General features: G+C 34.6%; 1 protein-coding gene and 1 long non-coding RNA gene across 3 annotated transcripts in view; both read right to left on the bottom strand.

The window, feature by feature from the left end:
• Positions 1-775: 775 nt before the first annotated feature.
• Positions 776-18249, bottom strand: LOC145248655 (uncharacterized). The gene is made up of 3 exons (XR_013863382.1): positions 18097-18249; positions 3082-3139; positions 776-843 (listed from the first exon to the last, which is right to left on the bottom strand). It is a non-coding gene; the product is annotated as an uncharacterized LOC145248655 (long non-coding RNA).
• A 1657-nt stretch (positions 18250-19906) lies between these two features.
• The window catches only part of LOC145248797 (uncharacterized), a 59569-nt gene continuing 53480 nt past the window's right edge, over positions 19907-25995 (bottom strand). For both annotated transcript variants that reach the window (XM_080110452.1, XM_080110453.1), the window contains exon 9: positions 19907-24101. In XM_080110452.1, the coding sequence (XP_079966578.1) occupies positions 23962-24101 (140 nt within the window). In that variant the 3' untranslated portion in view covers positions 19907-23961. The remainder of the gene's footprint in view (positions 24102-25995) is intronic.

The raw sequence follows: 25995 nt of genomic DNA, 5'->3' as shown, positions 1-25995 counted from the left end.
GCTTTATAACGTGTAGTCTCGTAGAATTGCACGAGATCATACTGCACACATATGCAAATGAATTGCAGTCAGTTTTTTTTTAATAAACACCTGTTGGCAGAGGTGAGAGGGACAGACGTGTGCTGGAAGGCGAGAGAAAATTGTGAGGAAAAGGAAATACAGCGATTCGTGAACTTTTGTGTTTTTTTGTTTCTTTTTTTTTCCTCCCAAAATATCAGCCCATTTAACTGCAACCAAACATATTTGAATTGCAGCAAGGACTGTGAATTTAATCAATCATTCCATGATTGACATTTCTTGGAGAAAACTGTATTTTGTCAAAAAAAAAAAAAAATTGAGACTTAAAAGCAACCTCCACAAATCTCTACTTTTGTCCGAATTTCAAAATAATAATACACTAAATATTTTTTCTATTTTTAAAGGAAAGTAACTTTACTCTTATCTCCTTTGCTCTAAAAGCATTTTTGAAACACGAGTTATCTGCCCCTGACTTAGGACTAGACATTAATGAGATGCTAAATAGGAAAACATTAAATGGACGTTCGCTCTGCGACAGACAATTAAATGCCACCTCATTTCACAGTAATTTCTTTTTAACTGCTATTTATATAATAAATAATTATTGTTGTTTACCTACAGAATCGTTTTCATCCAAATTATTTCTTCATATTTTTGTTTTATCACTTAAAAATGTCAGTATTTTTGTATGAAGCTCCAGAAATTGATTAATAAGTATGAGAAATTAAATAGATAAAGCTAAAAGAATAAAAAATAATTTAAAAAATAAACTTACTGAAAGACTCCGTCAAGTGGATCATGCTTGCTATTATTATTATTATTATCCTGGAAAAGAGAACAAAACTATTTTAATTAAAATCGGAAATTTCAAATGGATACAGAAGTGATTAACACATTTGGTTGTGGGTCTGACGTCAAGGAGTAGAAAGCCGCAGAAAATTATAAAACAAAAATTAAGGTCAAAATACAAAGACGAAAATAAAACATAAGTGGGAAAGCAGAAACATTTCTTTGTTGATGACGTCATTGGGTTGAAATGTTGTTATATGTAAATGTGGTTGGAAGTTAGGCCACAAATAGAAACGACAAGAACTGACATCAAATGACGTAAACAATTGTTATTTAACAGAAGGAATACGAGTCCAAGCAGATTCTGGCAGACAGATAAGTAAGGAAATGAAAAGGCCTCATAAAAATCGTGTTTGTTTGTGAAAGAAATTAACGAAAAAAATAAGATTGTTGTTTTTATAAAGAAAAAAAACATCTTATTCTTATTCTGTTAGCCACAATCGAATAGTATATATATATATATATATATATATATATATATATATATATATATATATATATAATAAATGAAAATATATATGGCAACTAAGCTACACAGAATATTCCGTGTTTCATTCTCATGAGAATTCGTCAGGTTGACGAATTCTGACGACTTCGCTTCCTTCAAATTAAGGCTAGTCATTTCAAGCGCGTATGATAGCGTTGCAAAATGGCCATGAAAAAGTGACCCCTTCTTGTAAAAAACTGCTCAGTTGAGGGTGAAGGAATTAATGTCTTTGACTAATTTTTCGATATTTGTTGTCTGAAAGATCAAGGTTAAAAACGATACTTGTTCCGACATACAAACACACACGCACACACACGCACATTTTGATTGGGTGTGTTGCGGTGGTGTAGTAAGTCTATTTTGAACTCTATCAAGGTAGGATGTCCTTTCTAGCAGTTCCTTCCCAGATATGGCTACAGTACTCCATCCTTGGATGTACCTGGCTCTTATAAAGGTAGAGAATTACATCAGCAGTGAGATATCTACTGGATCGGTAGAAGGATCTCACCATTTTTCCAACAACCTTATATACTAGTCGATCTTCTTGTTCAATATCCAACATTCACTAAAAGATGATTTAATTGTCTTTTGTATTCCATATGTATGTTGCGGAATGAGATTTTTTTAGATCCTGTTAAATTTCACCGATACATATCTGAAGACAATTCATTGGTCAATATATATATTTGCATTAGATAGGGGGGGTCAAAGGGAGACAGAGACCAAAATTACTAATTAATTATATCTTATTAGTCCATGCTCTTACACGGCTGACATCCACATTGCATGCTTCTAAACAGACTATCTTTTCTATCACCTTCTCTCTTTGAGTCATGTGTTGTCATGTCCGTTTCTTGTCCTTTTTCACAGCCTAAACAATTTTAAATTCAGGATCATCAAGTATACCTCTTGTTATTTTCAACTAACTAAATTATATGCCAGTGAATCGTTCAATATTTAACCAATAAACCAGCTCCCAATAAAAATGGGAGTGTCCATAGCAATAGGAGCAATAGAATAGTTTCATTTTATTTATACGAAAAAGTCAAACGACACGCGACAGAATGAAATAGTGCAAATTTTATAAAAGTCAATCAAATAAATCTAGACATGACGTCCCATTTGCAAATTATAGATATTACAATCTAGGAGGTATATAAACAGTTCTAAGAAATAGTGACCCCCCCAGAGAACCCCGGCAAAAAAGCCTTTGCTGCACATATAAAAATGCACACACCGCTTTTGCCTTATATATATATATATATATATATATATATATATATATATATATATATATGTCCTGACACGTTTGACACCCACATTTCATGCTTCCAAACAGACTATCTTTTCTATCATCCTCTCTCTTTGACGCATGTGTTGTCATATCCGTTTCTTGTACATTTTCACAGCCTAAACAATTTTAAACTTAGAATTATCAAGTATAACTCAGTTTCTATTTCTTGTTATTTTCAACTAAATTATATGCTAGTGGATCGTTCAATATCTAACATTTAAAGGTGATTTTATTTTCATTACATTTCCCACATACGTTGATCAACGATATTATCACTATGACGAACACGTATAAGTATTTTCAAAAGTCAAGAATCTCAGTAGAATGTTTGGTGCTATGCATGAATTATTAAAAATTTGTGTCAAGAGGGTTTGTATATTTGCAAGTGTCAACAACAACAAAAAAAGCAATTCATTAAAAAGATTAAACAAACCTGATCGTCGTTTCCATGGTGATTGCAGCTTAATTATCTTCAGAGAAAATATTTCTTGCTGAAATAATTAAATAATTAATTAATTAAAATTTAAATTAATTTAAGTTAAAAGAATTCAACATTAAAAAATTTAACATTAAAAAATAAATTCATCATAAATTCATATTTTTCATTGAGAACTCAAAGTTTTTTCTGTGTCTGAGGCGTCTTTTTCCCTCTCTCTCTCTCTCTCTCTCTCTCTCTCTCTCTCTCTCTCTCTCTCTCTTTGTCTGCCTGCCTGTCTGCCTGCCTGCCTGCCTGTCTGTTTCTGAGCATTTGATGTGATTCAAAATCATTGCATGAAATTTTCGTATTGTCTGGGATGGAAAATTCTTTCTCTTTTTATATCCACGAGTATTCGTCCAAACAAAACAATGCTCATTTGCATAAGTGTACTCTTGGCATCACGCACACAAAAAAACAAGATATTTTCATCTTAAATGTAAATAAAACACTCTGGGTTCAATACCCAATCAACAACATATGACACAACCCTAACTCTTTTCCTCATAAACCTCATGATGGCTGCTAACTCAGCCTCCTATCTCTTGACTAAATATGATGCAGAATAGCAGTGGATATCTGGTTCACGTGCTTCTTTGAAGTGGAACGTGCACCATAGTTTCTGTTTTTGTTTTCTTCAATAAAATTTCTGCTTCCAAATCATCCAACAAGATGCGTAGCTCCATTTCCATAAGAATCACTGGCACCAGCCATTTACAGCTCAGTACTAGGTTACTCATCCATTTCCTCATCTTTTTTTTACATAGGAGTCACCACTTATTAAGTCCCAGAGGCCACTCGAGGATAAGGGTTAAAGAGAGTACAGTAGTCAATGGGACAATATCGTAGTAATCGGTAGTAGTGGATATTTTATAAATTGGATTACTTAAGGGGAAACGGCTCATCAAGAACTTGTTTATGTTGGACTTGAAGACAACCAGATTGTAGTTAGCTGGAAAGCAGGCAAATGGAAGCCAATTCCACAGGTGTGTAGTTCTAAGGAAGAAGCTTTGTTCATGGAATCTACGTTTAGGGTTTTTTTTTTACATAGGCATCACCACATTATCAAGGCCAAGAGGCCACTCAAGGATAAGGGTTAAAGAGTGTACAGTAGAAATTGGACAATATAGTAATCATTAGTAAAGAAAATTTGGTAAATTTGATAACTTATATGAAACGGCTCATAAAGAACTTATTTACGTTAGACTTGAAGACAACCATATTGTAGTCAGCCGGAAAGCAGGAAACCGGAAGACAATTCCACAGGCGTGCAGTTCTAAGAAAGAAGCTTTGCTCATGGAATCTACGTTTAGGTTTAGGCACAGATGAAGAGTGGGGGGAATTATTGATAGTGTTTACAGCTAGACGAGTGTTTCTTGTGAAAGTTTGGCGAGGGGGACCATAGATTGAAGCTCAGTCGAACACTTTCCATGAAAATAACGATACATCAGAGACAAACTCGCAACATCTCTTCTGTGAGATAGAGGTTGCAGCGAAGAGAAAAGGACATCTCCTACGAGGCTACGAAGTCTATTTTGAACTCTATCAAGGCAGGACAAGTCCTTTCTAGCAGCTCCTGCCCAGATGTGGCAACAGTATTCCATCCTTGGACGTACCTGGTTCTTATATAGATAGAGAATAGCATCAGCAGTGAGATATCTACCGGATCGATAGAAAGATCCCACCATTTTTCCAGCGGCCTTGGCAACAGATTTGATGTACGTGTTCCATTTAAGATGAGGAGTAATGGTCAAGCCCAGAAGCTTGTCAAAACTTGAGGCCTCCTGAAGACGAGAGCCATTCATTTCAATTGATGCCAGATGTGGATCAGAATGTTGATGATGTAAAGAGAGGAGCTTGGTTTTAGATGCATTAAAAGTAACCAGCCACTCCTTACCCCATTGTACTACGTGCTCAAGATCAGAGGAGAGAGAATTGGAGAGAACTTGGTCGTTTACTGTCTTAGATGTGCTACCATAAATGGTAGTGTCGTCAGCACAGATGTCTACAAATGATATAAGGATGTGATTTGGAAGATCATTAATATAGATCAGGAAAAGAGTTGGGCCCAGGATGGATCCCTGAGGGACACCGGCATTAATACTGTGAGCTTCTGATTTTTGCCCCTCAACTACTACTCTTATGAACCTATCAGAAAGAAATGATTTAATAATTGAGACGACATTTCCAGCAATACCATAGCTAGAGATCTTATGAAGTAAACCTTTATGCCATACCCTATCAAAGGCCTTAGATATGTCAAGAGCAATTGCCCTAGAAAGTTTGCCTCCGTCGAGAGATTTGCTAATCTTATGAGATATAACTGTAAGCACATCTGCTGTAGATCTAGCAGAACGGAAACCATATTGAGTGTCACTAAGAAGGTTATTTTTGTTGAGATGGTTGATTACTTCTGTATTTAACACAGATTCCAGCAACTTACTCATGACGCACAGGAGACTTATTGGCTTGTACTGAGAGGGGGATGAGCGATCACCTGAATTCTTAAATACAGGGCATACTGATGAAATTTTCCAGGGAGATGGGAAACTATTCTCCTTAAGACAATGTTTAAACAGTTTTGTAATTATGGGCGCTAGTTCAGGTTGAAGTTTTTTGAGTACTATAATTGGAATACCGTCAGGGCCAGTTGCTTTACTGGAATCAAGGTTTTTGATTAGCTTGGCAACATCACGTACAGATATACGTATTTCATATAGCGTGTTTTCTGATACAGGAGGAAATATTGGGGGTTGGCAGCCTTGATCGCAAAGGGTAGAATTAGCTGAAAAGTTCTTGACAAAGAGTTTGGCTTTGTCTGATGCTGACGAGATTACCTCAGGTCCATTGATAATGGTTGGGATGGAGCACACGCTTCTGTTCAGGATTCTGTTTGCTCCAAAACTGTTGGGAACCAAGCCGCTGCTCAGCTACTTTGGACTGAACAGGTTGAGCATACAACTCTCTTGCATTCTTTATTACTTTCTTACAATGGTTGCTGGCAGTCCTGAAAGCGGCTTTAGTTTTCATACATCTATTACGTTGGAAACAGTGGAAAAAGTGATTTCTGTGCGCAATGGCAGCAGCACATTCTGGAGAGAACCATGGCTGGCTGTTAGGTTTTTGCTGAAACTTTTTCGAGGGTATGAAACGGTCAATACCTACAATTAACCATTCCGTCAGGTCTAATACTATAGAGGACACATCCTTTTTAAACATGGAATGCAGAGGTAGATCAGATATAAATGTACGAAAGCTATCCCAGTCAGCCTTAGTGTATCGATATACTGTACGATGGAGAGGTACGTCTGGGGACTTATTACATTTCATTTTTATCTTAATTGATACAACAGAATGGTCGGAAGATCCAAAAGGCGACAGAACAGAAACTGAACATAGTTCAGGGCAAGTTGTGAGAAAAAGGTCTAGTAGGCTCGCATACTGGCCGTCATTGTCGGGCACACGAGTGGGTTCCTGAACAATCTGAGTGAGGTCATAGGCAATGGAGAAATCATGACAGAACCTCCCCTCATCATCGGTCTTGTTAGAGTGGGTCAACCATTCGACGTTGTGAACATTGAAGTCACCACATACGTGAATGTTAGCTGAAGGATAAGCAGATAGGACTTGGTCAATTTTCTCAGATATGCTTTGAAAGATAGTAACTCCGCTGTTATGGGGGCGATAGAGAGTAAATATAAATGCCGTAGTGTGAGCTAAAGCAACCCAGAAGCACATATAGGGTAAGTTAGGATCTTCCCTGGAGATGTCCCTACCACATGGAAAGTTATCCCTAATATAGGCACATATTCCATGCCCATGGCGATCTTGGGGGTCAGATTTAGAAGTTAAGTTAGAGTATCCTTTAATTGCGAACTCTTCTAGGGAAATAGCCTGTCCAATGCCAGTTTCACTTAAAAATAAAAGGTCTGGTTTAGTCTCCTGTAATTGGGTTTCAACCTCTGGAAGGTTAGAACGTAGACCCCTGATGTTGGAGAAGGAGACATGGTAGTAGGGGTCTACGTTCGAAGTTGGAGAACCGGGTTTAATCGTGTATTTTTTCTTGAAACTTGTCATGATGAATTTTTGGAAATGGTCTAGTGGTCGTCAGATTTACTTAGAGCAGGACAGAGAGGGGAAACTAAGAGAGAAAAAGAAACGAATTTTTTTTATTATTTGTTGCTAATGATAAGGTAAAGCCGTAACAATTACCCACTAGTATGGCATCGAGAGGCCCCACCAGAAGCTACTGCATGGTCCAGAATCCATTCACCAAATGGCAATACAGCAGCTCCAGTACTTTGCACCTGCTGATAGGACAGCCTCCTTGGTGGTTAATCCAAGGTTCGGGTCCCTGACTATCAGGCGGATAACGTCAGCCCAGACAAAACGTTTACCTCCAGCACCCTTACTAGTGACATGGCTACAAGGATAGACATAGAAACAGAAAATTTCCGCCATCTCTGCCAACTGTTCGCGCAAAATACTGCCAACCTAGAAAACAGCTTTTTCTTCTCCCTTTGTCAGAAAAATCACTCATTAAAAAATGAGGACTGAGGGATAAATAAGAAGAAGCGAGAGTAACAGGAGCTGCCGATAACGCATCCACAATGCGTTTTCTACTCTCCATTAAAAAAAAAACAAAAAAAACTATTAAGTATTCTACTTAATAAAAGTCCAACGGACGTGTTTAAGGGAAAATATGGTGATAGATTCCCCTCTCAGGAATTAAGAATGAGTACAAATTCGTAATCTATTTTTGCAATCGACTTGGTAGATAAATAAACATTTATGGACGAGAAAAAAAAAGCTAACATTTGATAAAACAGAAATACATAAATTAAATACTGAAATAAAATGGAGTTATTAATATTTGAATCTAAAAATAAAAAGTATGATTAAAATTGAAATCACTTATCTCAACAAAAGCACGTCCGTCTCCATAATGTAAACTGAAATGAGGAATTTAAGTTAATAATAATAATAAAATAAGTGCAATTCTAAATATGCACTGAATTTGTTTAAAAAAAAGAAGAAAGAAAAAGAACATATTGTTTTATTAAACTTATTGGTTAAATAATTTGACTTTGCCCATTAAAAAAATAATGGCTTAAAAGACATTTTTCACTCAATAATAAGCCTTAGAAGATTGTTAGTGAAAGAAATACAATCACTAAAAGATAAGTGTTTTATTATTTTTAGTAGCCACTTTGAAAAATCACTCGTAAATGCGACTGTTTCATTCGCAATGAAAATTCCTGCACATTACAGTCACCATTAAATTGTGGAATTTAATTTTTTTTTCATTTGCTGATGATGTGAATCAAAACACATATTTCTTGTAGGCAGGTTTAGGCACAGATAAAGAGTGGGGAATATTATTGATAGTGTTTTCAGCTAGATGTGTGTTCTTCATGAAAGTTTGGTGAGGGGGACTATAGATTGGAGCTCAGACGAGAACTTACCATGTAACAGTAAAGCAGAGACAGGCTTTCAACGTCGTTTTCCGTGAGAAAGAGGTTGCAGGGAAGAGAAAAGGCCATCCCCCTACTAGAGTATGAAGTTTATTTTGAACTTTGTCAAGGCAGGATAAGATCTTCCTAGCAGCTCCTGCCCAGATGTAGCAACAGTACTTCATCCTTGGATGTACCTGGCTCTTATATGGGTAGAGAATTGCACCAGCAGTGAGATATCTACTGGAGCGATAAAAGGATCCACCATTTTCCTAGCGAGCTTGGCAACAGATTTGATGTACGTGTTCCATTTCAGATCAGGAGTGAAGGTCAAGTCCAGAAGCTTGTCAAAACATGGAGCCTCTCCAAGACGAGAGCCATTCATTTCAATTTTCAGTCATTGAAGAGTCTGCTCCCAAAGCATGGTGTAAATCGCATACTAGACATGGAATTCCATCAACAATAACAGATTGCTGGACCACATTAGTCACTTGTCCCAGTTTTAATCTAGTGGCATATCGATAGCCTGGCATTTTCACCAAGTGGTTCTACCTAGACGTGATCTACTACAGTATGGCCTGTCCATCAAGTAACTGTGTCAAGTCATTCCTTTTTACTTGAGTCTGGTGTATGTAGATGACATTTGCAGGTGTAGTCGATGGGGACACACCATTCTTTGTCTAGACAGGAAACGAAATACGTAATTTAATAAACACTAATGTGAAGTAAAACAAAAAAAATAAAATACTGCTACGTCATCTCGTAACGCTCCCGCGATGACCTCATTTAGTGGCTATCTGTCAATCAAAACCTCTTTCACTCGCTTTATAAGCCTTATTTTAACACTATAATCAATTCCTCTTACTCTTGGCCTACACGGTTAAGTGGTTGGAGTTTGTTTCACCTCCGCGTCAAGGCTCTCGGGTTCAATCCAGCCTCACGACCAAAACTATTATTTTTTTCGTTTACATCTTTAAACACCCGGGCAACGTTTCTTTATTTTTTTTTACTTCGTTTATTCTTTAGTTTACTTCCCCCTCCCCTATACACACAGCGTTTTTTTTCGACATGCGGGCAACATTTCTTTATTTTTTTTTACTTCGCTTATTCTTTAGTTTTACTCTCCCCTATGCACACAGCGGTTTTTTTTTTTCGCTGTTTTTTTTTTTGGCGGAGGGGGGGGGGCCGTTTTTTTTAACATCGTTTCAGAGTTATTACTTATACCCCCATACACACACCTACAAACACCCGGGCAACGCCGGGTACCCCCGCTAGTCTAATAAGAAAACAGAAAAAAACAAACAAACAGTGAATAAAAGTTTGTTTTTAAAGGAATATGCAAATTAGTATTCCTTTTTAAGTTGCTAGTATATTCACGCATATCTATCTATCTATCTCTCACTCTCTCTCTCTCTCTCTCTCCTCTCTCTCTATATATATATATGTATATATATATATATATATATATATATATATATATATATATATATATAAGAAAGCTGTATTTATTTTAAAATAGAAAAGTGGGCTTTTAATATCAAAAACTATTTGTGGAAATTTAAGTAGGATGACCTTTGAAGTAAATGTGGTATTATGGTAATTGGTGATTCTAGTTAAAAGTAAAATATATATTTTTTTAATTATGGTGAGAAAAGATGGATAATGGTACCCATTTTCTCACACATTTGTGTGGCCTTGTGCCTAATTTTTTTCAAATATTTAAAATGTAAAGTTTTTTGTTTTCTTCAAATAATTCAAGAGTATTTGTACAGTTTAATCAAGACATTAAAAAATGAAAATATCGAAAAAGGTTATATTTTACGCATCCATTTTGGACTGAAGATCTCCAGAAAAATATTTCACTTAATTTGATCGAGTAGTTTTTTTGTTTTTTTTTTTTACAGCGGAAAAACACGTTTTTATGAGAGCGCATTGAGGTTAATCATCTTGGAAATTTTTGAATATGCCACGGGGAGATAATTTAAACCGCCGACAATCCCTCCCCATCTTGAATACTTGCTTTTCTTCCTAAAAATCTAACCTTTTGCTCGGTATCATAACAAATTGTTTTTTCACTATAAAAAAAAAAAAACTACTTGATGAAATTAAGTGAATTTTTTTTTCGAAGGACTTCGTTCCATAGCTGATATGTACAATATAACCTTTTTTCGATATTTTGATTTTTTTAATGTCTTGATTAAACTGTACAAGTGCCATTCAAAGTGTAGTATCTGTTCGCAGCATCTCAACTACTTCAGCCGTTTTATTTTTTACAAAAAATTTAATGATAGAAAATGCGCTCTATAAAATATATTATAGTTTCTGGGATTGAGTAATGTATAAACAAAATTCCATTTTAATTGATCTAGTTAGTTATGAGTATGTGTTATTCAACTGTAAAATATAATAGACTGGCAAAAATGCTAACTTAAACATTGTTTTTGTTTTACGGCATATTAGCCCTTTTCAGATTATTTAATGCGAAATCTAATAATCTTCAAGAAAATTTTTTTAATAGAATTAAAAAAAAAAAAATTCAAGTCGGTTTCTATTTAACCAATAGTTGGGACCCTAACATATACTACCACCTCAGGTTAGAGTGGACCTGGGAGCAATGGTAATTAAGAGGTGGCTCCACACTCCCCAAAGCCCCAATAAACTATTGGATATAGTTTCAAGTCATATCCAGGACCGATAACTTAAACATTAGAGATTGATGAAAAAGCAATTTCACATTTACGTAAGACAGATTAATGCACACATTATTTCAAAGTTAAGTTTTACAGTTTATTTAAAATGTTGAAGCTGTATTCCTTAATTTTTTTTTTTTTTTTTTGCAAATAAATAATTCAATATCAGTACGGCAAATAACTCAACTTATATATGTATGGGAAACGGGGTACGATTATGAATATCTCCAGTATCAAATACGCCTTATACAATGTGAGATTTACTTTATGTATGAAAACCAAGATATAACACATGAGAAATATTTGGAATCAAGTCTCCCCTTGATGTTATTTCAGGTCATTTGAAATGATAGTAGCAAGTTTTTGTCTCCCCTCCATCAAGGTCAAAGGTTTTGGGAAAATATCAGATATTTTGTTATTCATATGCAAAACTAGGAAAACAAATGATTGAAGTATTGGTAAAGGTGGAGTATCTTTGCACACACGAAAAATCCTTTAAAATTACTGAAAATTAGAGGGGTTTTTTTTGGGGGGGGTGATGAACACGACAATAATAATAAAAAATTCCAGGAAATAAGTAGTTTCCAAGATATGAATAAATTACAGTTTTAAAAAGTGGGAGATCACTTTTCTATATTAATTTAATGTAAAATGAACATCCACTTTATAGCCAAGGTGACCGTAAAGTGGGTGTTCATTTTACGTTAAATCTTTATCTATCTATCTATCTATCTATATTCCTATAAATTCGTTTTTCCTTTGTGTGTATTGATATTCATATTAAAACCCTTTTTTATTTATTTAAAAAAAATACAATTTTCTCATATATGGGTTGTGGAATTGCATTCACTAGCAAAAAAATCTAGCCAATTTGCATATTATTTTAAACATTCATTTTAATTAATCCCCTATTAGTTTTTTCGGTTCTTTAATGCGATAATCATCTTTAGTTAACTATTACGTATAATTATATTCATGCAGATATTCTATATGATTTATACTTGCCTAATATTTGCGTAAGAAGTTTATGGTAACCACAAAATTGTTTCCATATATATTTATGTATACGGATATATTTTTGTTTAACAAATTTTACCTACCAAACCCCTCCTAGAGTTTTTGGTCTACAGACATGAAACTTCATATATAAAGTATTTGAATCCATGCAAAACTTTATATTTGGGTTTTAGCCAGGAAAAATCGGTGCAAAAGTGTGAAAATTAAAAAAAATGAAATTTGCAGGTGAAAGTCGAACGCCGGCATTACGAATGCATCACGTCGTAGCTATTGGTTCATGTTTTAATTTTTAGCTTTGCAGTCAACATGTTTTCATAGCCCAGTCATTGAAGGCAGAGGCAAAATAAATTTTGAGCTGAATGTTTTGGTTTCGATTCTCGGTGGTGGCGCATGAGTTTTTTTTTTATACTTTTTAAATCATTGCATCCAATCTATCTATCTATATCTATAAAAGTGAAAATGTCTGTCGGTCTTTTCTCTATGGTAGTTAAGGATGAGCATTATACAGACAGGCATTACTTTACATATTCACACTTTTTAATATATACATATGCACATAATCTTGTAAACAGTACATAGGACCCCAGCAAAGCCGGGCGGAACTGCTAGTCTATCTATCTTCTATCTATACTCCTATGAATTCGTTTCTCTTTTGTTTGTATTGATATTCATATTCAAAACACGCTTTTCTATTTATTTAAAAAGAAAATACAATTTTCTTATATATGGGTCGTAGAATTGCATTCACTAGCAAAAGATCTAGCTAATTTGCATATTCTTTTAAACATTCATTTTAATTAATTCCTTATTAGTTTTTTTCGGTTTTCTTGTGGAATGATTATCTTTAGTTAACTATTACGTGTAATTATATTCATGCAGATATTCTACATGATTTATACTTGCATAATATTTGCGTAAAAAGTGTGGAGTAAACACCAAATTGTTTCCATATATATATTTATCTATACGTATATATTTTTGTTTTTCTATCTATCTATCTATCTATCTATCTATCTATCTATCTATCTGTCTATCTACCTATCTATCTATGTATATATATATCTATAAAAGTGAAAGTGTCTGTGTATCTGTGACTCTGTGTACATTTTCCTTCGCAATAACTCTGTTAATTTTCAATCAACAGACACGAAATTTGATATACAGGGTATGGAGATTTGGGAAAATCAATGTGATCGGTTTTCAGCCCCAAATTTCGCTGTTAAGGGGTCAAAGTTCAACGAGTTGACCTTTGAGAACTCTACCAAACTCCTCCAACAATTTTGGATCTACACACTTGAAATTTTAGATATAGGTTCCCTGGGCATGGATCTAACTTAATAACTTGATTTGAGTCTAAAACAACAAATGTTAAGGGGTCATAATAGGGGTCAAAGTTTAAAAAAAAATTGACCACTACGGTCTCTACCTAATTACTCAGACAATTTCTGGTCTAAACATTTGAAATTTCACATAGAGGGTATTCAGAGATAGGGGGAGCTTTTTCATCAGTTTGGGTTGAAAATTCTTAGTTACCAATATATAAATGTATGTATGTATGTCTGTTTGCAGATCTGCCAAAAACTTTCGACAGACGCGACGGATTTTACCAAGATCATTATCGTTTTGAAGTTCGACCTTTAATACGACAATTATTGAAAATTTGGCTAAAAACATTCACATCTTAACCTTCAATTACGCACTTTTCAACAGGGGGGGTCGTTTTTTCGCGGATATTTTGAAAGATATCCTCCCCTTTCGATTGTGTAACCTTAATGTGAACGTAAGTCACTTCAAGGTGGCCATAACCGCAAAGACGTCAGGTTTGTTTCCCCGTTCTCTTCCTCCTTTGCGGTACGGGTTCGAGCCTGCCTTCCTACTACCACTTTTTTTTTTGCTCAACATACACATCCAAACACCCGGGCAACGCCAGCTTAAATGCTAGTGTATCTATAAAAGTGAACGTGTCTGTGTGTCTGTGTGTGTATATTTCCCTACGCAATTACTCTGTCAATTTTAATCTACAGACTCGAAATTTGATATACAGGGTACTGAGATTTGGAAAAATCTTTCTGATCGGTTTTCGGCCAGAAATTTGACCGTTAAGGGGTCAAAGTTCAACGATTTGACATTTGAGAACTCTATCAAACTCCTCCAACAATTTTGGGTCTAAACACTTGAAATTTTAGATATAGGTTCGGTGAACATGGATCTTACTTAATAACTCCACTTGAACCGAAAACAATAAATTTTAAGGGGTCATAATAAGGTTCAAATTAAAAAAATTGACCTTTTTTTTTTTTGCTCAGCATACACCTCCAAACACCCGGGCAACGCCGGGCACCCATGCCAGTATATCTATAAAAATGAAAATGTCTATGTGCATGTACGTGTGTATCTGTGTGTGTGTGTACATTTCCTTACCAAACTACTCTGTCAATTTTCAGTCTACAGACACGAGATTTGACATACGGGGTATTGAGATTTGGGAAAATCTTTTTGATCGGTTTTTCGTCAGAAAGTTGGCTGTGAAGGGGTTAAAGTTCAACGATTTGACCTTTGAAAACTCTAACAAACTCCTCCACCAATTTTGGGTCTAAACACTTGAAATTTTAGATGTAGGTTACTTGGACGTTGATCAAACTTTTTAATTTGTATTTGAGCCCAAAACAATAAATGTTAACGGGTCAAAATTGGGGTCAAAGTTAAAAACAATTTGACCTCTGCGATCTCTACCAAATTACTCAGCCAATTTTTGGTCTAAACATTTGAAATTTTTCATAAAGTTTATTCAGACGTAGGGCAAGCTTTTTAATCGGTTTTGGCCGAAAATATTGCTGCCAAGTAGTCAAAGTTTAAAAGATTTGACCTTTGCCGTCTCTAACAAACTATTCAGCCAATTTTGGGTTTAAACATTTGAAATTACATAAAAGGTATTCAGACATGCAGCAAGGTTTTTAATCAGTTTTCAGACGAAAATTTGGCTGCCAATAGATCCAAGGTGAACACGTTGACCTTTGCAGACTCTACCAAACTCCTCCGCCAATTTTGGGTCTAAACACTTGAAATTTTTGATGTAGGTTATCTGGAAATGAGTCAAACATTTTAATATAAAAGTACATATGCACATAAAGGTATGCACAGTACACAGGGCCCAAGCAAAGCCGGGCTGAACAGCTAGTTACTATAGAAAACTGATTCCCCACTTTTTGAAGCAGTAATGTGCGATCTTAAGGGCAAATGTCACATAGCTCATTGCTTAATGTCTGGAAAAGTACTTGTTTGAGGCAAATTTAAATACGATATTCTTTTTCAGCATCCCCCAAAACTTGTATAAGTCATCATATTTAAGGTGATTGTTAAAGTGGAAAGTACGTAAACATTTGCCATCAATTTCAACAATAAGCAATCTACCTAATCATCCTGCATTATTACATGTACTTTGTACGAATAGATGATTGTGTGACATCCACCATTAAAGACCGACTGAATTACTTCCCTTGACTTAATACTATTAGTTTATATAGGCACTTGAATTTTTTTTTTTCGAAAACTGTTTTTATTAATAATTAATTTTCTATCTCATCGTTTTTCGTAATTTTTGAATATTTTCATTACTGCGACATGACAATTCAATATTTCATTTTTCGAATTTATCTACAATAACAATAAAAGAACTTTTAACATTCTTGGCCTTCGGGACAAGATCAAAGTGTACGAACTTGTACGAACTTTTCCGGTATAAAGAACATACCAGGCGCTTCTGTCTGTGCTGTGACGAACGCGAGCCCGAAACAATCGAGCACGCGTTTTTTAGTTGAAGCCGGATACAGCCCCTATTAAAGTACGTCGAGGGGGTAACAGCTCGCATCGATGCCGAGTGTCCGCTTGATCTCGACGTAGGAACTTTTGTGTACAACATGGAGCCGCCGTTCCCCAGGGAGGAAAGTTTGGTTTTCCTGGCGATCCTAGCAGTAGCGCGCATGACCATTTGGATCACGCGCCTCAAGTTGGTCCGCGAAGGGACATCTGTTCCTGATCGGGATCTGATCGTTTACTTTAAACATTTGCTTAAAGTAAAGATCAGATGCGATTGGAAGAGGTTGCCTAGAGTGGAATTTGACAAGAGGTGGGTGCACAGCACTAGTTTGTGCATCCGTCGAGGAGCCAAGTTTCAATACGTGTTCCCTCCTTAGGCATGGCATGGGCGGTGCTGGGTCCTACGGAACCCATCCCACCTAGGTTAGCATTATAAGTTCAGTAAAGTAACTCTTGACTGGTGGTACAAATGAGATCCTGTTCCTGATTTTATTTTTTGGTATTAGAGAACCTCTGAGTCTGCCCAACCCCCCTGCTCCTCATCTTTATTTTCTGATGCCCCCGGTCATCCCCCTACTCAGAGGTCACCTTCCTACCCCCTCCATCCGTTGCTTTATTTTCTCCCACCTCCATTAAGGCGACTTCCCCAAACCCCATTAGGGATGCTCTGCTTGTTTTCGGTTCCCCGGAAAACAGTGGGGGATCTAGCCACATAGAATAGTACAGGGGGGTCTTACTAACAACACATTAGTAGTTTTTTCCTTATTTTTGAAATGAACATTTTCATTAGTTTTTTCCCCCTCCACGAACATTTTATGCCAATTAATTCAAGAACTCTTTCTAATGAAATCGAACTTTATTTTCTCACACATACACAAAAAAAAAAAAAAAAAAAAATGCACACACAACATACAGAAATGAATATACAAATTGTACATAGTTAAATTTTACATTGAACGCTGGGGTTATTAGTTAGATTAGGATCCACAGAGTGATTGAGGTATTTTGGTAAATGTTGCCAGTCAAGAGTAAGACTTCAAAGTCTCATCTGTTACATAGTCAAAAAGACCCTGTACCCTCCCCCTCCCAATTTCTTGTGGGGCCTTGTGCCTAATTTTGTTGAATTGAATTTTTTGTACGTTTTTTATGTTCAATTTTTTCTTTCTCAATAAAATATATAAACAAGATCAAAGTGTAGTATCTGTTCTTCAGATGCTACACTTCAATTTCTTGTTCTTTGTCAGTGGAGGAGAAATCCTTCACGACTGAGACAATTTTATTTTTGTTCCTTTTCTCCACGTTAAAAAACGACCCTGGTGTCTAACTCTGTCCCGTGGGGAGGCATTGTAAATAGGAACAATAAAAGAACTTTTACATTTACGTTTGGCTTCTATTTATGTGAATGAATTCAGCACGATATGGGTTCCATGTAAAAATAAATATGTAAATTTAACCATAACATTCCTACACATAGTTCTTTTTTGTCCTTGTTAATCGACAGATCGATTTTTTAAAACATGTCGTTTTAAGCAACAACAATATTACGTACTTAATTGGCATGTCGATAATATTAATATATCCAACAATAACGAAAATTCGTCGAGTAGAACAACTGCTATTGTGTTTTAAGTAAACAAACAAAAAAACGTCTATCGTTATAGATTACAAATATAGGTGTAATCTAAGCCTTATGTTCCGAGTTATGTTCCCTGTGTATGGACTCTTCATTGTCTACTTTAAAATGCAATTTTACCCAATTTTCAGTAAAATTACTTTTAACTCTAAATAACTTTCTACTCGATAAATTTTCGTAATTCTTGAATGTATTACTATTCTCGACATGACAGTTACGTACGTAATATTGTTTTCTTTTTGCTTAAACGAAATGTTTTTTAATCGCTCTGTCGATTTTATCTTAACAAGTACCTTTTTTAATATTGAAGTATAAAATTTAACGCAAAAATTAAAATCAACGCAGAAAAAAATTAGAAACTTACTTTGTTTTGATTGTTCAATCATTTAAGCTTCATCTTAAGTGGGTAATGTGGTTGCCAATCGGATTATGATGAATAAAAAAAATGAAAGAAACTTAGTTTTCTTTTTGTGGGTTTTTTTTCCTGTCATAATTTTTCTTTATTTTTTTTAAATTTTAAAACTTCCTGCTTTACCTGTATTCAGGTGTTTTGTCAATTGATCGTTTATACACAATTGAATATTATGACAGAGGGTAAACCCGAGAATTATAGTCTGCCTTGCTCAGTGTCTCAATTTTTAGGTCGATCTGATTCGGTCCAGTCCTAAAAGGCAATCTTTCTAACTATCACTTTGGTATACAATCTTCCTATATTAATAAAGAATATTAATATATCTATCTATCTATCTATCTCTGTATATATATATATATATATATATATATATATATATATATATATATATATACTAGTAGTTCAATCCGGCTTTGCTCGGGCCCTATGTACTGTTCAGAACTTTATGTGCATATATATATATATATATATATATATATATATATATATATATATATATATATATACTAAAACGTTTGACTCATGCCCAGGTAATCTACATCTAAAATTTCAAGTGTTTAGACCTAAAATTGGCGGAGGAGTTTGGTAGAGTCTGCAAAGGTCAACTCTTTCAAGACTTGGCAGTAAAATTTTCGCCTCAAAACTCATTAAAAGCTTGCTGCATGTCTAAATACCCCTTATGTAAAATTTCAAATGTTAAGATCCAAAATTGGCTGAATAGTTAGCTAGAGACCACAAAAGGTCAAATCTTTTGAACTTTGACCCCTTAGCAGCCAAATTTTCGGCCCAAACCGATTAAAACGCTTGCCCTATGTCTGAATACACTTTATGTAAAATGTCAAATGTTTAGACTAAAAATTGGCTGAGTAATTTGGTAGAGACCGCAGAGGTCAAACTTATTTTTAACTTTGACCCCAATTTTAACCCGTTAACATTTATTGTTTTGGGCTACAATAAGATTAAAAAGTTTGATCCATGTCCAAGTAACCTACATCTAAACCTTCAACTGTTTAGACCCAAAATTGGCGCAAGAGTTTGGCAGAGTCTTCAAAGGTCAAATCATTGAACTTTGATCCCTTGACTGCCAAATTTCTGACGAAAAACCGATTAAAAATATTTTCCCAAATCTCAATACCCTTTATGTCAAATCTCAAGTCTGTAGACTAAAAATTGAAAGAGTAGTTTGGTAGGGAAATGTATACACATACAGACGCACACATACACAGACAGACAGATAATTTTACTTTTATATATATATATATATATATAACCCCATATATATACATATATATATATATAACCCCATATATATATATATATATATATATATATATATATATATATATATATATATATATAACCCCATAAGCATAAGACACAAGAATGCTGACATGTAGCAGCCCGGCGATGGAATTTTTTTCCCCTAAACACTCATCATGTAAAAAACAACCTTTTGTTGTTAACATCAAATGGAAACATCACCTGACGAGTTGGAACCATAAATCATAAATTACCATCCCACTAACGAAACGGTTTTAATGAAAAAAATCCAGGATGAAATAAACAAAAGTTATAAAAAAGAAAAAAATGTAAGTTTTTTAATTTCAACATAGTTCAGCAATATCTATATATATATGTATAATAAAATGAAAATTTATTGAGGAAATTCATAAAGAATACTGAAAATTGTTTTTATTTTACATGTTTGATCATCTCATGATCATCTCTTTTCAACTTTAAAAAAAATAACAAACATACAAGGTGTCTTCAATAAGTTTCCAGACTTTTTTTGCATGGACACTTTTATTGATAGTAAACAAATGAAATTCTAGTCCCCTTCGAAGTAATCTCCTCCGGTTGCAATGCACTTTTTGTAACATTCCAACAACTTATTGAAGGCCCCTAGAAGTCTTCTTGTGTGAGCATGTCAATAACCCTCATCACAGTCTCTTTCATCTCCTCAACTGCCTGGTAATAGAAGCCTCTAAGGTTTTCCTTGAGCTTAAGGAATAACCAAAAGTCACAGACAGCAAGGTCTGAGCTATAGAAAGAGTGAGGAACTGTCTTTATGCCTATGACAACGTCTTTCTTTCTGATATTCTTTGAGCACCACTGAGACAAACTTTGCGCAAATCTTCAGTTCCTCGCAAATAATTGTGTGTACAGTTCCCACACTGACATCAAACTATGCACTTATTGTCTATAGACACATTTATGTCCTTATCCATGAAATTCTTTATTTGGCCAATCAACTCTGGTGTTCTGATTTCCTTACTCCTGCCACACCTCTCGTCATTCCTTACAGACTCACTCCAAAACTTATGTTCGCTTCATGCAAAATGATCCAAAGAAAGTCTGAACCCTTCCATACGTTTCTGTGGTATTTTTTTTTCAAATTTAAAACAGAATTTTATTGCATATTGTTCTTCTAAAGTGTCCTCAAGTCCAGATTGCATTTTTGAAATTCACCAGTTGTGATAATCAGGTTTTAGTGGAGTGTATTTCAATTCCTGCTGTGGCTGTTAATTTGAACCTGAAATCATAAAAATTGGTCAGTCATCTCATAAGATCTATAACAATAACATACTGAATTTTCAAGAGTCTACGACAATTATAATGCTTGTGTAAAAATAGTCTGGAAACTTATTGAAGGCACCGCATATTTTTTTAATTGTGTAAATTTTACATAATATAAATGTTTACATTTTTTCTCTGCACAAACAAATGAAAATACCCGTAAAAATACCTATTTTACTCACAAATCTTTTTAGAAATTATTTTTTATAAAAAAAAGTTGCAATTTACTTTATTTCTCATCAGAGCAAAATAAGACACGGGGTCTGCTTTTTAATGCAAAGAACAATTTATTTTAAGTGGGGAGGGGGTTGGCGGAGAGAGACATATTTAGATATTTATTTTCAAAATCGGCTTATTAATGTAGCTCTCCAAAAAGGTTGCTGTTGTTGGGTTCTATTTGTTTGCGTGGGGATGTTTTTAGCTCATCCTGTTGGTTTTGCTTGGGTTGTTAGGGTTTCTGTTGGTGTTGTCATTTCGACTATTCGAGTTGTTGATAGGATACATGTTTATGTTGTGGATGGATTTATTGTATGGGTTGTTGGAGTTGCTATCGCAGTTGTAATTTGAGTTGTTGAAATTGTCTTGGTGTCGTTGCAGTTGTCGTTTAGTTTGTTGGGATTGATTTCTTTGAGGGGGTTCTTGCCGGTGTTATTTGGCTTGGTGGAATTGTTTCTTGGGGGCGTTGTTGCGGTTATCATTTGGTTTGTTGTAGTTGATTTTCTGAGGTGTTATTATGGTTGTCATTAGGCTTGTTGGGATTGGTTTTGGGGGTAAGTATTATTTCGGTTATCATTTGGCTTGTTGAGTTTGTTCTTTTCAGAAGGTGTTGATGCAGTTGTCATTTGGCCTGTAATTTTTTTTTGGGGGGGGCGGGTGTTGTTGCAGTTATTATGAAGGGTGTTGGAATTGGTTCTGTGAAGAGGTGGTTTTGCGGTTATCATTTGGATTGTTGGAATTTTTTTAAGGTTGTTGTTGGAGTGTTCATATGGCTTGTTGAAATTGTTTTTATGGAGTGTTATTGCTGTTGTAATTTGTCTTATTGGGATTGTTTTATTGTGGGGAGAAAGCGCAGTTTTTAGGGGATGTTTTGCAGTTGTCATTTGGTTCGTTGGAATTGTTGGGTTTTTTTTTAGAGGATGGCAGTTATTATGTAGCTTGGTTGGATTGTTTTCAGGTTTGTAGCAGTTGTAATTTGTTTGGATTAGTTTCTTTTGGAAGATGTTGTTGTAGTTGTCATTTAGCATGTTAGGATAATATTTTGGGAGGGGTTTTGTTGTAGTTTTCATTTACATTTTTGGGATTCATTTCTTTTGGGGGGTGTAGTTGTCAATTGAGCTTATTGGTATGGTTTATTTAGGAGGTGTTGTAGTTGTCATTTGGCTTGTTGGAATTGTTGTTTGGGGGGGGGGTTGCATTTGTCATTTAAATTATTTTACATTTAAATTATAACGTGGGGTCGAGTTAATTAATGTAATTTATAGGAGTTTATTCGGAACTTGTGTCTTGTATATATTTTTTTTTTACAATTTTCTTGTTTCGATTTTTTAAGAATTCCTTTTAAATTAAGAAAATTCTGGAAAAAAAAATGTATGATTTAAATCTAATAAAATAAAATTTCTTTAAATCCGAAAATGTTTCGCATAACTTTTAGTCCAAACAAAACAAATAAACTAAAGTAATACAATGCAATAAATATTAATTATTTGAATATTTATTAAATTGAAATAAAATTAAGATATTGTGAAATTAATTAAACTTGTCATTCTATTAAAATGTATGACTTTTACAATTAATGAATTGTTTTGTGCAGTCATTATTGAAGTATGTGTGATTTTTTGGAGAAAACGAATTTTTGTTGATTTTATTTTAATTCAATATATGTTTTATTTTGTGTTTTTAGAATTTTACTAATTTTATTTAAATTCAATTAATATTCAGATAATTAATGTTTTATTTTGTGTTATTACAATTTTCTTAAATTTATTTTAAATCAAAAAATGTTTAGATAATTAATGTTTAATTTTATATTATTAGAATTTTTTAGTTTCATTTTAATTCAGAAATGTTCAGGTAATTAAAGTTTTTTTGCGATTGTCATTTTGCTTGTTAGAATTGCTTATTGGTGGTTTATTGCGGTTGTAATTTTGCTTGTTGGAATTGTTTTTTGGGGGGAGGGTATTGTCGTGGCCATTTTGCTCATTAGAATTGTTTTTGGGTGGTGTTGTTGCGGTTATAATTTAGCTTGTTGGAATTATTTTTTGAGGGGGGTGTTGCGGTTGTCATTTGGCTTGTTGGAATTGTTTTAGTGGTGTTGTAGTGGTCATTTTGCTTGTTATAATAGTTTTTGGGTGGTGTTACGGTTGTTATCTGGGTTATTGGATTTGTTTTTTAGTGTTGTTGTGGTTATATTTTTTCTTGTTGGAATTATTTGTTGGTGGTGTTGTTGGGGCTCTCATTTAGCTTGTTGGAATTGTTTTTTTTAGGGGTATTGTTGTGACTGTCATTTTGCCTGTTGAATTTTTTTTTGTGGTTATTTTGCTTGTTGGAATTATTTGTTGGTGTTGTTGTTGAAGTGGTCATTTAACTTGATTGAATTGTTTTTTTTGGGTGTTGTTGTGGTTAGTATTTTGCTTGTTTGAATTGTTTGTGGTGTTGTTGCAGTTGTCATTTAGCTTGTTGGAATTGTGTTTTGGGTGTTGTTGTCGTAGTTATATTTCTTGTTGAAATTATTTGTAGGTGGTGTTATTGCGACTGTAATTTGATATGTTGGAATTATTTTTGGTGGTGTAGTTGTGGTTGTTATTTTGCTTGTTTGAATTTTTTGGGAGGTGTTTTTGCGGTTGTCATTTTTATGTTGGAATTGTTTTCTGGTGGGTTGTTGCTGCTGTCATTTAGCTTGTTGGAATTGTTCTTTGGGTGTTGTAATTGTTATTTTGCTTATCGTAATTGATTTTGGATGCATATTGTTGTAATTGTCATTAGGTATTTTGGAATTGTTTTCTTTGGAGGTGTTGTTGCGGTTGTCTTATTGGAATTATGTTTTCGTGGTTGTCATTTGACTTGTTGAAATTATGTGTATTTGGGTGGGGTGTTGTTGCAGTTGTCATCTTGTTAAAATTGTTTTCTTTTTTTTTTGTTGTGTGTTGTAGTTGTATTCATTTAGCTTGTTGAAATTGTTATTTTTGTAGGTATTGTTGCGATTGTCATTTGATTTGTTGCGATTGTCATTTATTATGGTTGTTATTGTGTTTCGGTTTTCGTTGGAGTTGTTGTAGTTGAATTGGGGGCTTGTGGCAGAGACGTCTGTACAGCACGTTCAGTTGACGTGTTAATGCTGGTTCTGCTATAAGTTTTCGGTGAATGCATGTTAATCAATCCCCCTGAAATGGAATAGAAAGTCGAAATGTTTGTATTAATAAGAAAACAGTTTATTACATTTAATTCATAACAAAATAAGCAAATCCATTTTCATGTACATAGCTCCAGACAAGATATGGAGCTATTTGATGTAAGGATCTAAAATATCTACTAATGGGTTAGGGTTAGGGTTAGGGTGAAATGATAAAATTGTTACCATGGAAAAGATGACATGATTCCATTCCCGTTCGATGAAAACTGGTTTTCTATTTTTGCTGCAGACCATCAACTAGTTGGCTAGTTGTGTACATGTAATGCAAGAGGTCATCAAGTACGATTTTTTACTCTTTGGCATGATACAACCGAGGATTGAACCCGGGTCTCCCCGTCCATTAGTTGGCGCTCTAACCATTATGACAAATCTTAATTTACAAAAAAGAAGACGTCTTTAGCATTTATTATTACTACCTGTGGAAATTCCTACTGTTGATTTTATATGTTGGGTCCTTCTGCTTGTCGGGTGATAAAGCCTCAAATGTACATGTGATGTTGGGCTGTATAAGAGCGTTAACTTATTGGAGGCATTCCGATAAAAAAAACCCATAAAAATACTTGAAATTAAAAAGAAAACTGGCTTAGCCATTTTGGTGTTCATAAGAAACGAACGCCGTAGGAAACGAACGCGTTTTGGTGTCCATAGGAAACAAACACACAGATGTCTTTTATATATAAGCAGAGATACAATACCGACTTCAATGTTTTTTTTATTTACAACCGTTCTTATTTAATGTTTAATGTAAAGCATTGTAAGCAGTTCGCCGATTTTAATAATAAAGCGCTTCTTTACACAATAGAAACATCTATATGAATTTACTTGCCTCCCCACAAGGTCGGATTTTAATGTGGAAGTAAACCCAGCCTCCCACAAAAGGTCCCTCTGGATTGAGACAAAAATTGTGTAAAGTTGCTTTTAAAAAAATCGCTTCTTCACTGAACGAGAATAAAACAGACAAAGAACAAAACAGTATAGAGACGTGTTGTGAAACTGCTATTCAAGCCTACCTCGCACACACATGGGCACAGTGCACAACACCATCAAGTTGGAGACACATATGGTTATCGCTCCTTATTTCCAGAGTTGCATGTTTAAACCGGTAGGTGGCGATATCAACTTCCTTCCTCTCTTTTTCTTTCTCAGCTTCTTTTCACCTGGTAGGTCATCTGGTATGTGGAGATTTCTCTCCCCCTATTCTCTTCTTATAAACAGGTCTTTTACCAGTCGCATGTAATAAATTAACGTGGTTTGTAAGTTACATATTTTGGTAGGCGTTCTTTCTTTTATTGTTGTTCATCCGCTATGTTTGTCTTTCTCGATGTGGTTGACAGCATTTAACAACGTCCACAACAACAGGTACAACACTTTGCTCCTAGAAGTCTATTCAATTCTTAATTTATATAAGGATCGCTCCAAAAGTAAAGCCTCCTATTTTTTTATTAAAAAGTTGAAGAGCTAGGAAGACAAGAGTAGTACCATTAAAGCGAGCAACCTTTTGTGATTTAGAATTTATTTTTCTACATAGTCACCACCATTTTCAATACATTTTTACCAGGAATTCAATGACGCATCTCTGCTTCTGACGCACATCAAGTTGCTTTTTTAGAGTCTCAGACCATCAATATCTGCTTCAAAGAGATTAAACTTTCAGATCATGAATGCATAAGTTCAGTGATCATAACAATGTGATTTGTAATCTACTCTGATCTATTCAGACGAAATAAAAAAATAGGAGACATTACTTGTGGTATAACCCTCATAGTAATAACTAGGGCTAGGACAACAGCATATTCTTTTCATTGTTTTGATTCTCGAGTGTGTATTCGTTGATATCTTGTATGCTTTTATATTTTGTATTTTGT

This window comes from Euprymna scolopes, chromosome 27 (assembly GCF_053919585.1).
Source record: "Euprymna scolopes isolate OS-2025 chromosome 27, ASM5391958v1, whole genome shotgun sequence".
NCBI classification, from domain to species: Eukaryota; Metazoa; Mollusca; class Cephalopoda; order Sepiida; family Sepiolidae; genus Euprymna; species Euprymna scolopes.
Note: the sequence above shows the minus strand (reverse complement) of the source record. Positions and strands in the feature narration are given on the sequence as shown.